The 13,770-nt window shown below is 42.6% G+C and overlaps 1 protein-coding gene across 1 annotated transcript in view; it reads right to left on the minus strand.

Moving 5' to 3' along the window:
- Positions 1 to 13,770, minus strand: part of KRIT1 (KRIT1 ankyrin repeat containing) — a 772,078-nt gene that overhangs the window by 569,532 nt on the left and 188,776 nt on the right. The window contains 2 exon segments of the mRNA XM_044066350.1: positions 8,277 to 8,420; positions 10,550 to 10,724. Of these exon segments, the coding sequence (XP_043922285.1) occupies positions 8,277 to 8,420; positions 10,550 to 10,724 (319 nt within the window).

The raw sequence follows: 13,770 nt of genomic DNA on the forward strand, positions 1-13,770 counted from the left end.
CTTTCCAAGATTTCATTAAATAATCTGGTTAAAAACTTCATTGCTACTTTGCCTACAAGTTGTTTCCTGTTGTTACATGTTTCCACAGGTATGTCATCTGGGCCAAATGCCTTTCCGTTCTTCATCCTCTTCATAGCTATCCTTACTTCTTCCTTGCTAATCCATTGCACTTCCTGATTCACTATCCCCACATCTTCCAACCTTCTCTCTCTCTCATTCTCTTCATTCATCAGCCCCTCAAAGTACTCTTTGTATCTACTCAACACACACTCCTTGCTTATGAGTACATTTCTCTCATTATCCTTTAGCACCCTTACCTGCTGCACATCTTTTCTAGCTCGGTCCATCTGTCTAGCAAATTGGTACAGGTCCTTTTCTCTCACCTTAGTGTCCAACCTTTCATACAACTCTCCATATGCCTTATCCTTAGCCTTTGCCACCTCTCTCTTTGCTATGCACCTCATCTCCTTATACTCCTGTCTACTTTCTTCACCCGCCACTTCTTGTTTGCCAACCTCTTTCTCTGTATACTCTCCTGTGCTTCCTCATTCCACCACCAGGTCTCCTTGTCCTCCTTCCTCTGTCCAGATATCACACCAAGCACCTTTCTAGCCATCTCCCTTACTAGCTCTGCTGTAGTTACCCAGCTATTCAGTAACTCTTCACTGCCACCCAGTGCCTGTCTTAACTCTTCCCTGAACTACACCTCACAATCACCCTTTTCCAATTTCCATTTGATCCTTGGTGCTGCCCTCACACTCCTCCTCTTCTTGACCACTGTCACCCTACAGACCACCATTCTATGCTGCCTACCTACACTTCACCATGTCACCACTTTACAGTCGCCAATCTCCTTCAAATTGGCCTTCTTGCATAGAATATAATCCACCTGTGTGCATCTTCTTCCACTCTTGCATGTCACCCTATGCTCCTGCCTCTTGTTAAAATTCACCACAGCCATGTCCATCCTTTTCGCAAAATCCACTACCATCTGACCTTCTGCATTCCTCTCCTTAACACTATACCTACCCATTATTTCCTATTCCCCTCTGTTCCCTTCACCAACATGCCCACTGAAATATTCTCCAATCACCACTCTCTCATCCTTGGGTACAGTCATCACCACTTCATCCAACTCACTCCAAAAATTTTCTTTCTCATCCATTGCACACCCAACTTGCAGAGCATATGCACTAACAACATTCATGATTACACCATCAATTTCCAGCTTCATAAACATCACTCTATCAAACACTCTTTTCACCTCCAAAACACTCTTGGCATACTGTTCCTTCAGGATAACCCCTATCCCATTTCTCCTTCCATCCACACCATGACAGAACAATTTGAACCCACCTCCGATACACCTGACCTTACTTCCCTTCCATCTGGTCTCTTGCACACACAATATATCAACCTTCCTTCTGTCCATCATATCAGCTAGCTCTCACCCTATACCAGTCATACTGCCAACATTCAAAGTTCTTACCCTCACTAACCACACTCCTAACCTTTCTCCTCTCTTCCTGCCTTCGAGCTTGCCTTCCCCTTCTTCTCCTTTGGCCAACAGTAGCTCAATTTCCACCAGCACCCTGTTGGCTAACAGTACTGGTGGCGGTCATTGTTAACCCGGGCCAAGACTGATGCGGTATATAAATCTGTATTGTTGTCCGCATATGCATTTGGCAAATGTTTTACACTGGATGCACATCCTGACACAACCCTCCCCATTTATCCAGGCTTGGGACTGGCACGAAGAAATACACTGGCTATACACACACATACATACATACACACACATATACGTATATATATATATATATAAATATATATATATATATATATATATATATATATATATATATATATATATACATACACACACACACACACATACACACACACACACACACACACACACACACACACACACACACACACACACACACACACGTATAAATATATAGGATCCAAATGTCAATCCCCATCCTTAGCCTTTCATTTGCTGTCAGCCTCCTACTAGTAAGACAAGCTAGGGGGTTTTCTCCCTAGTGTCTGTAGTAGCCATGCTGAATAAGTGGTACTTAGAAGAACAGTGCTTCATGCTGCAATCCTCCCCCATGCAGCAAAGTCACTGCCAGCACAGGTCTTTATTTTATATGGCAACAATTTTGAAGGTATCACTGCTTTTAGCATCGAATACTGAACTTTTTCACAGCATACAAACAAACAACAAACAACATTGGTATTGAAATCTGAAGTTTGTGAGTTGCACAAAGGAACGTACAGTTATGTACACTTACCATAAATGTAGACGTTCGAGTGTATTCACTGTTGCAGTCATTACATTTGGGTAATCTGCTGGCAGGTTGCACTCAGTCGGCCTGAATAACAAAGTCTTGGGTCCTGCATCGGTTGCTGTCTCCTCTTCCATGACGTCAGGTCGCCAGGGGTATAAAACATGCAGCCAACACCATTTTATTCAGTTTTTCTTGCCCCAGATGTCAGGTGCCCCCCAAATGGGGAGCAAACATATATATATATATATATATATATATATATATATATATATATATATATATATAAAACAGAAATATATGTAAATGCACTTTTAGCAATATAAACTTTACCTTCATCTAAAGGCAAATGCACCACAAAGGCTTTAGTATATAGTGAAGGAAAGAAAAGGTATAGAAAAAGGGGGATGGCAGGTGGGTAACCCGGACTGCAACAGTGAATACACTCGAACATCTACATTTATGTTAAGTGTACACAACTGTACTATGTTCTCCGTGTTTCACTGTTGCAGTCATTGCATCTGGGTAGAATCCCAAAGCTATGGATGGGAGGATGGAACTAAATAGCATTAGGGGTGGCTATAAGGCCCTGCAAAACTGCAGTGGCAAAGCCTGACCTGGATTTGGAGAAGAGAGGTAAATAATAATGCTTTGTGAAGGTATGAACAGAGCTCCAAGTAGCAGCCTCTAGAATGTCTTTGGTTGGAACCCCTCTGAGAAAAGCTGCGGAGGTTGAGGCAGCCCTGGTGGAATGTGACTTGATCTCCTTGGGCACAGATTTACCATGGTGCAAGTAGCAGAAACTTATGCAGTGGCTTATCCACTTAGAAACAGTCTGCTTTGATATAGCCTTCCCCGCTGATCCTGCAGCAAATGCCACCAGTAGTTGCTCAGACGTTCTTAGAGATATGGTCCTGTTTAAGTAGAATCTTAGTTGTCTGTATACATCCAATGAATGCAGAATCCGCTTCCCCTTGTTCTGCGGATTTAGGTAAAATGTTGGCAGGTGAATTGTCTGGTTAAGAGCCACCCTGGATACCACCTTAGGCATAAAAGAAGGATTGGTCCTGAGGGACACCCTGTCCGGGTAAAATGTAATAAAAGGCTCCACAGCCATGAGAGCCTGTAGTTCTGAAACCCTTCTTGCTGAAGTGACTGCCAAGAGGAAAGCTGTTTTCCAAGATAGAAATTTTATATCCACAGTAGCTGCTGGTTCAGAAGGAGGCAGGGTGAGTTTTTCCAGTCCCATGCAGGAGTTGGTGATCTTCTGGGAGGCCTTAAATTTTTGGCCCCTCTAAGATACTGTTTAAGTAGAGGATGAGAAAAGAGGGGAGGTTCTGTGTTGTAATGAGCAGAGATGGAAGAGGCATAGATTTTTATTGAAGAAAAAGATAGGCCCTTGTCAAGCATCTCAGTCAAATATTGTAAAATCTGAGGGATATTGGGCTTTGCTGTGTCCGTTCCTTGTGCTTGGTTCCAAGCACAGACTCTCTTCCATTTATCAGCATAAGATTTTCTAGTACTAGGCCTTCTGGCTTCCAAAATAACATCCATCACAGATTTACTGAGAGGTATTATTTGAATAATTAAATGATCAGCCATGCTGCAAGGTTCAGAATTTGGAGCTGGGTGTGCAGAATTTGATTGTTCTGCTGAGACAGTAGATGAGGTACTTGAAGGCAAGTACCAAGGAGGAAGTTGAGACATATTCATTAGAACTGGGTACCAGTGCTGGCGAAACCAGTCCGTAGCAACTAGGATCATTTTTGTTTTTTCCTGTCTGACTTTTAGTAAGACCTTGGAGAGAAGAGACAGAGGGGGAAAGGCATAGACTGATAGGTTTTTCCAGCTGAATGATAGGGCATCCACTTTCCATGCTTTTCTGTGATAAGTTATTGTGCAGAATTTGTCCAGTTGATAATTTTGGAGAGAGGCAAGCAGATCAATGTCTGGGCTCCCCCATGTCTGTGTTAACATGCTGAAGATTTGTGGATCCAGTTTCCACTCGTGTGGGTCCATAAGATTTCTGCTTAGGAATTCTGCCAGAGTATTTTGTTTTCCTGGCAGGAACTGAGCTTGAAGATGTATTTGGTAAGTCAAAGCGGTGTTCCACAATGCCATGGCTAGTCTGCAAAGGGGGTAGGAATGTGTACCCCCCTGCTTATGTACCACATAATTGTGGTGTCATCCTTCTTTATCAGTAGTTGTCCTGAATGAAGTAAGTCCTTGAAGGCTGTAAGAGCATTCTAAACAGCTAGCATCTCTTTCTAGTTGATATGCAGATGCATTTGTTTTGGACTCCATTTACCCTGAATGCATCTCCCAGCCAGGTGGGCCCCCAAGCATAGTCTGATGCGTTTGTAGTTAGGGTACGGATGGCAGGGGGTAGAGTGAATGACAGTCCCTTGTTTTGGTGACATGTCTCTGCCCACCAAAGAAACTCCTGTTGTAGGCAGGGAATGAGAGGAATCATTGTTTCCAGATTGTAACAATGTTGACTCCATAAACCTTTTAGATACCATTGTAGTTTCCTCATATGCAGTCTCGCATATGGAATTAGTAGAATGCAGGATGCCATGAACCCCAAAGCCTGCAGAATTTGTCTTGCAGATAGCTGGGTTTTTGTTGCCATTTGTTTGAAGTATGTTGTCAGTTGCCTTTGTTTGTCTGGCGTAAGGTAAGCCATCTGGGCAGTTGTATTCAAGCTTGCACCCAGGAATGTAATTATTTGAGAGGGTACCAGTTGGGATTTCTTTTCGTTTATTGTGTACCCTAGGCATGTTAGACGCCTTTTTACAAATGCCAGATGTTGAAGAAGAGTGCCCTTGTCCTCTGCTTGAATGAGACAGTCATCCAGATAAGTATAAATTTGTATGCTTCTTTGATTGCAGAATGCAATTACTGGTGCCAGGCACTTTGTAAAGACCCTGGGTGCAGTAGATAAGCCAAAGGGCAGTGCAGAGAATTGGTAATGCAAAACACCTGCCTTGAAGCGGAGGTATCTTCTGCATGATTCCCTTATTGGGATATGCAGGTATACCTCTTTTAAGTCTAGAGTCACTAACCAAGCGTTCCTGCCCAGCATAGGCAGTAGCTGTCGTAAAGTCAGCATTTTGAATTTTGGAATGTCCAGGAACGTGTTCAAAATCGATAAGTCCAGGAATGGACGCCAGGCATTGTCTTTTCTGGGTACCAGGAAAAGTCTTGAATAAAAACCTTGTCCTTTTCCCTTTTCTGGTACTAGCTGAATAGCCCCCATATCCATGAGGGACATAACTTGTTAATAAGCCTCTGCCCACTGATTTTGTGGCAGATCTGGCCAACCGTTTGGAATTGGCAAAATATGGAAATTAAATATGTACCCCTGGGATACTATGTTTAATTCCCACTTGTCCTGGGTAATTAACTGCCAATTTTGAGCATGAAGTGCTAGTTTTCCCCCAAGGGGGCTGCCAAAAGATTAGTGCTTGGTGAAGGTAGATGGAAGTCATTGATGCTGCTTACTGTAGAGTTGTGCTTTGTTTCCTCCAGATTTGGAGGTGGAGGCACCCCATTGCTTTGATCTGTAAGAACACTGTGATTGGTATCTGGAGCCTTTTGAGCGCCTGGATTTGCCTTGAGTGTCTCTGTTGGACACAGAAAAGGACCAATTTTTAGTAGGCCAGTGCCTACTGAACATGGGTGGCTGCACTTGCAAGAAATCTTTTACAGTTTGCATAGATTTAGCTTTGTCTTCCATTTTCTTTAAAACCTCTTCTGCCTTATTACCAAACAGAGTATCATGCTGCAAGGGGGCATCCAACAATTTAGCTTTAACATGATCAGGCAGATTTTGCTCCTTGAGCCAGGCATGCCTTCTAATCACAGATCCAGTAACTGCGGTCTTGCAAGAGGCCTCCAAGGCATCAAAACCACATTGCAAAGTATGCTTTCCAACTTGTTCTGCTGAATGCAATAAATCCTGTAATTCTTTATTTTCCACACAATTAGAAATCAACATCATTTTCTGTTTCAGTAAGCCCATAACACGCTATTGATATTTAAGCATATGAAACTGGCAGTTTAAGGCCCTAATTGCCAAGGTTGCAGACATATAAACCTTCTTTCCCCATCTATCCAGCACCCTGGAATCTCTATCAGAGGGGCTAGGATATTTGGCTGTAGAGGCCTTTACACCTTTGGCCCCTGTGAAATAGTCTCAGGATCAGCAGCAGGATTTTTGAAAAGAAATTTGTGGGAGTCAGGAACCCTGTAATATCTGTCTGGCATACCAGGAGCCGGAGGTAGGGAATCGGGAGCCATCCTTGATTCCAAAAATACATCATCAACAATGTCTAAAACAGGAGGTATTGCCAAAGGCCTATGCTGAGGAGGAAGAAGGAAATCCCTAAACCTCTTTTTTGATTCAGAGAAGTCCTGACTCTCCCAGTGAAAATGTTCCCTTAAAGTATGCAAAGTTTCTCCAAAAGAGTAATCCTCAGGAGGAGATGCAGATGGGATGGATTCTTCTGCATCAGAATCCTCATAGGGTGGAATAGAAAATTCCTGATCAGAAGAACTGGAAACCTGATCTGAAGATTCATAATCAGTGCCTTGCCTAGGCCTCTTAGCAGGGGGGGGGGGTTGGGAACCCCTGATCAAGGTAATTAAGTCCTTAGCCATTTTGATCATCTGTTTTTTAGGTATAGGGCCCTGAGCACGTGGCTCGTGCGTCAATTTTTTAGACAGAAGATGTTTTTGATCTTGTTTTCGAGGCTGGCGTCTGTTTTATATAAAAATGTTGAGGCCTGAAAACACCCTCAGAAGCCGGTGCCTGCTCAGCGGCTCCGGACCCATCCAAGGGAGACACATCCGCGGGTTCAATACTCTGAGAATCTCGCGGCATACCGGACTTTGCATGGGTCTCGGTAGAGGCCTGCGACTCAAAAGTAGCGAGCATCAGAGGCTGCGAAAGCGAATCACTGAGTACCGGCGAACTGGCGACTGGCTGAGGAGAAGTTTTGTCGTCGATTTTGGACCTCAACAGTCTGTCTCTGTCTTTTTCTTTGTGTTTTTTGTGAACTCCGGTAGTCGGATTGCTAACCAACGACATTTCAGGATAATTAAATCTTGATCCAAAATATTTAGAAGCAAAAATATACCAACGCTTAATAGTGCGTTGGTTAAATCTAGCACAAAACCCACAGCAAGGCATGTTATGATCTGGGCCTAGGCAAGGAATGCAGTACAAATGAAAATCCTTATGAGGTCAGTTGGCCGACCGGCACTTGCAAACTGCTTCTGCTTCGGGCACCGCACGGCAAGAAAGACTGAATAAAATGGTGTCGGCTGCATGTTTTATACCCCTGACGACCTGGAAGAGGAGACTGCAACCGATGCAGGACCCAAGACTTTGTTATTCAGGCCAACTGAGGGCAACCTGCCAGCAGATTACCCAAAAGTAATGACTGCAACAGTGAAACACGAAGAACATCAGGTAGGCTCTGGGGTTAGGCATGCTTATCTGCTTTATCACATGACATCATGGCATGAACCACTGTATGGTCCACTCCATGAGTTCTTGAGATTTAGAAAACTAAAGGTGTAAAAGATGCTAGGAATCCAGTCCAAGACAAACCAATGACAGTCCATAATGATAGATCTTTGTTCTTCAGATTTAGAAAACTAAAACTGTAAATGATGCTAGGAATCTAGTCCAAGACTCACCAATGACTGTCCATAATGATAGATCTTTTGCCTGCTCCTGATGTTACATCATTCTTGGCTATGTCTGAAAATGTGAAGTCCCTTGTATTCAGCATACCTCTCCAGTCAACAAAAACAAATAGACATAATCCGATTACTATATGCATTACTTATAACCAGGTTGCTCTCTGCTCCAAAACTTCAAAAACAATTTGTAGAAAATGAAGAGAATTAACACAAAATTAAATGAAAAAGCAAACTGAAATAATAAACTAAACACAAAATTATACTTGCCAGCATGCATAATGAATTGGTGCCCAGTGATCGTTGTCCATCTGATTGACTGAAAAACCACTATCCAGAAGGCGGCTTAGTAACTCAGTATCTCCTTCACATGCACTACGATGAAGTGGAAAATCATCAACCCATGGACGCTCCCTGTACAGTAACAAATAAAAACACAGTAACCTCACTTTCAGAATAAATACAAATTCACTGCTGCTGCTTTACATTTCCGTCAGTTTTTGCAAAAAATAAATTCACATTCCACATTAACCACCTTTTCTTGGTTTTGAGAAGCCCTTCCCCAAACAGCTATATAATCATTATCACCAGTGTTAACTATTCATCCTAGCAACATAATGAAAAGAGATGCATGTATATGGCCCCTGTCAAACATATATTAGTGCTTTTGTGTCTGCTATCTTGAGGAGCAAGTAAGTTAACACAGCTTTCAGTTCCCATCTTCACTTGAAGTATCCATGGTGAAAGGCAGTGCTCCAAAGGCGGAACTTTTTAAACCAGCTAAGCAAGCAGATGCATAATTAGCTAGTGACTTTTGAATGACTGCTTCTGTACTTCTAAGAGTTATTTTGCAATATTTTGATCCAATGCTGTCAAATCGCACAGTTTACCAGACAAGTAGGAAATGGGAGCAGATTACCAGGCCTTTCTTCTGCACCACTCAACTAGTGTACACACACACAGACACACACATACAAAGACACACACGCACACGCACACACACACACACACACACACACACACACACACACACACACACACAGACACACAGACACAGACAGACACAGACACACAGACACAGACACAGACAGACACAGACACACACACACAGACACACACACACAGACACACACACACAGACACACACACACAGACACACACACACAGACACACACACACACACACACACACCTGTCTGGTTCCATGGCACAAAGGAATGGAGCCTTCACTGCTTTGATTAAAGGCCAGTACACTAGAGGGGCCAAGCAGGGAGGGTTAATAGTACAGAAACATGGCTTGCTCACCACTCCTGCTGGGGCTTCCAAGCACTGAGGGGCACATATAGAGGTGCAATCTCCCTTGTGGAGATCAGCGGGACTACTGTTCGTGCTGTAAGCAGAGGGGCAGGACTGTTTCCAAGGAATGTCCTCAGCCATCAGTGTACTGCAGATCCCTCACCAGTGCCTTGCTGACTACAAAAAGAGTTACAGCCAAGGAGAAAATTTTAAAAAATCTATAACCACTTATAATGGTTGCCTAGATGACAACCTCTCCAGGTTGGCTCTTGCACACTGAAAGGATTGAATAGGCTGATATGCCAACAGCCAGCAGAGGGTCCAGTGGTCAGCAGGCAGTACAGTCAAACACACACACACACACACACACACACACACACACACACACACACACACACACACACACACACACACACACACACACACACACACACACACACACACACTGGACAGTTTACAATTTAAAATTGCCAATCTGTCTACTGCATGGTTTAGGGATGAGTGAGAAAACTATGCTGAGAGGTGACAATGCCACTTTTACTGTGCCACAATGTTTTGCACGCAGGAATCATTACACAGTGATGGAGCCCCTGACTAGGACCTAGGTGACTGTTTTTTTTAGTCCTGGGCATTGGAGGAGCAAGCGGTGGTGAAGTCTCGCCTCTCCCACAGGGTGGGGAGGATGCACTTAGCTGGAGGTATGATTTCCCTGGTGGATACTGGGGAACCAACCATTTGTTCTTTGAGAGTGGAGTGGGCCCACATGAATGGAATAGCACTTGTGGAAGTGAGAATATGTCCTACAGATGGCCCACTGCATTACCCCACCTCCACATTATGCCTAGTGTGGGCAGGGAGCTCAGGACTGAAAATTCAGGAAAAAAAAAACACAAACTACTCAGATGTATGTTTGAACAATGGCCCTTTCGTGACTGATAAAGAATAAATGGGCTTGCTGGCTGGGAGTGGGCTGATGACCAACAGCAGGGGGCAAAGTGAGCAAAAAAAAAAAATTTGATAGGAAGCAATTGACTTACAATTCAGAAATTTTCAAGGCACATTCCGGTACACTCTGCCTCGAGCAACTATGATGTAAGTAGCAGCAGTGATAAACCATTTCATGCATGACAGAAAAGAACTTGTTTAAAGTACAGATAAACGTAACATCTAGAAAATAAACATACCACCTATGAATGCGCATGATGACATTTACACACATTTTGAAATAAGAAATAAATAAAGTAGTACTTGTCTTCTGTGACACTGCTCATACTCCGCCTCCATTTCTCTCGCTTTGGAATCTGTATCTTTGAATAGTCAGGAGCACCAAGACCAAAATACGGGTTTATCACCACTTTATCAACCTAAAAAATAACAACAAAAACGAATATCAAAATGCCATCCAAGTCAGAACTGTGCACGTCTACAATCTAAGAAAATTTAGCAACATGTACTGCAATAGTAAACACTCCTATGAATAACTTAAATGTGTACAATCAGCTAAATGAACTCGGTTAGCAAACACATATCAAAAGAACACTTGGAGCACATCTTACCTCCTCCTACGACTCCTTCAATTCAGGCTTATACACAGCACTGGAGCATACATTCAATGCAAAGAAAATCAGAAGTGAAACCAACTTTACGTAAGGGAAACACAGTAGGATGAAGTAAAAGAAATGAGAAGGGACCTGTGAGCATTCACGTCAGGTGCTCTGCAAACTAGGTAAATTATAAGATGCCAGTAAGCAGGACCAGAGGACACTGCAATAAATAAGAAAAGTTAATCCATTCCTTTATTCATACATATGAGGCATCATGAGTGAATCTGCCTACCATGGATTAACACTGGCCATCAGAAAGCAACCTACTAATACATTACCATCCTATACCCTCATCACTTCTCAACACATGGGGCAGGAGTGAGTAACCCCCTTTTGCAACAATAGCCATATTACCAGTGCGTGCAGCAATTACACTACAGGTAGGGAGTCCTGGAAAGACTACAGAGTGAGAAGGACCACATTCATCACTAGAATCATGACCTGTATACTGCCAATAATCTGCGACCATACACCTTGACTGGCTGACCGGATAATAACCCCCCCAATCCTAAGGCAGAATGGCTCATAGTGACAGCAACTACAAGGGTTGGAATGTGAAGAGTGTAAATTCACAACCGTAAATGAGTTTTTCAGGCCTTGGAAATTTTTAAATGAAGAGACATAGGATCCATTACCTGACCCCGCTGCAATTTTTAGAGTTCATGGATGACTCTCACATGGAACCCTGAACAAGGAAGCAAAGAGAATGTAGCTGCAATTAGGCCCACTGTTCAATGGTAGACAGCTGATGACAACAAGAGTGAAGAAACCTAGGGCACTAGTTTGCTCAGGAAAAATCATGTGCAAGGAAAACAGGAGAGAGTGTTGAAGGTGCATCATAAGAAGGCTACTGTCTGTGAGGGCTCAAAGTGGAATTTTACAGTGTTCACCATTATTCACCAGAAAGAGTGTCGAAGGTGCATCATAAGAAGGTTATTGTCTGTGAGGGCTCCAAGTGGAATTTTTACAGTGTACACCATTATTCACAAGGCCTGGAATAGATTAAAGGACAACAGTGGGATTCTATTATTGTAGATATCCGCGGTGGTGCAGCGGTAGCGTTGTTGCCTCACAGCAAGAGGTTCTCCCGTTCGATTTTCAGCTGGAGTGCGGGGAGTGCCTTTTGTGTGAAGTCTGCATGTCCTCCACAGTTGGGTGGGAGTTCAAAAGACATGCGTAAATGGGCGTGCCTTCATTGAAGGCTGAACGTCGAGCTGGCACCTAAGTGTTCGTGAAAATCTACTGCCAATCATTAGCGGAACGGAGTTCCGCTGTGGCGACCCCTAACCGGGAAAAGCCGAAAGACAAACAACAACAAGTGGGATTCAATTATTAAATGCTCAACTTCTCCGTCTTTTTTCTCCCTATTTAACGTCCTTGCTGTGAATAAACAAAAAAGCATTTAAAAGATGTTAAATTGACTGTTTCTCTCCACTAGAACAGTACTTTACTGTACCGTGGTGGTTTCACTATCGAAAAACTTTTGTCCCACCCTGTGGCAGTCTCCAATTCACTGATGCCATTAAGGCCACTGAATACAGGTAGTTTTCTGGCAATTTCCCTTCCAAAACTGACATCACCACTACTATTCTAAAAACCCACCCATGCTGTGATGTCACAGCTCCCTGGTCCTTCCCCTACCCATAAAGAAAATAAAGGCTAGAACAAGGAAACAGTATATGAGCCAAGTCTCCTGCTGTGAGCAGTCAATCACAGAAGGTAACCTCTGAAATTACCCTTAGCACTTTGACAGGTATGAAGTTAGGTGTGAGTGGTCAGACTCACAATTTACATATAAAAATATTTAAAAACCTGTAAATAGTCCCAGAGTGGTGTTAAAGTATAGGAAACAACAAACTATGAAGAAATAAGCATGTTTTTTTTGAGTCTGTGGGTGTGGCTCTCCTTTAGGTAATGGCTCACAAGCAGTAACTAGTCTAAATACAATTGTTGCAGCTACAAGACAATCATCATCAAGTGTGGAAAGATCTTTACCCTTTACAATCAAGAGTTCACTGAAATCACGGACACACATTTGGTAAACACCCTGGGGACGGCACTGAAACTAAATGGAAGGGTCCAGAATGGATGATGACTGGCTTTTGCTATGAAACTCTCATGGACTCCCTGGCAAAGTTGTTGTGTAGAGAGGTATCCTGGAGGTCCAAGGAAAACATCCAGTCTCCCCCTTGGCAGAAAAGGAAGGATCTTCTCCACTGTATTTTGATGTTTTAATGTATGATGTTTTATTGCTTTACATTTGCCTTATTTTAAGAAAACGTGTTTATGTTCCGAACTCAAAAATCCAACCTGCCAATACCATAACCAAATAAAACAAAACACAAAGAAAAAAAATAAATATATTTGCTTTTGTGAACAGTTAGGGCAATTTTAGAAGCTACTACTTTTTTGGGTTTTATCAGTTTGCTTTTAGTATTAATGCTTGAACTCTTTCTATTGGTCACTGCACATCCACCTTTCCAGAGTTGATATAATTTAATATGCTTGGACATGTTGGTCTGATTATCCAAGCACAGGGACTATGTACATTTTCAACAAATAAATTCTAAACCTCTAGATAGAAACAATTGCCCAAAACTGACAGCAGCGCCCATAGGCATTACCTAAAGTAAAACTAAAGCATAATTAATTTATAATTAAGTGCATGTTACAGCCTCTATTACCAATTATACTGATTGTTTTCTCAACTCTTAGGTTTTTCCTTCTTATTTAACTGTTCAAAAGGGTTTTGATATTGAAACTCGGCAAAGTACGTTATATTCAGAAAACGTTTTGTTTGCTGTTTTCATGGTTAAGTCCTCCAGCTGTTTAATGCATGCCCATATGTAGTGATCTTATATGATT

Source organism: Protopterus annectens, chromosome 3.part1 (genome assembly GCF_019279795.1).
Source record: "Protopterus annectens isolate FY-2018-M chromosome 3.part1, PAN1.0, whole genome shotgun sequence".
In the NCBI taxonomy this organism is placed as follows: Eukaryota; Metazoa; Chordata; order Ceratodontiformes; family Protopteridae; genus Protopterus; species Protopterus annectens.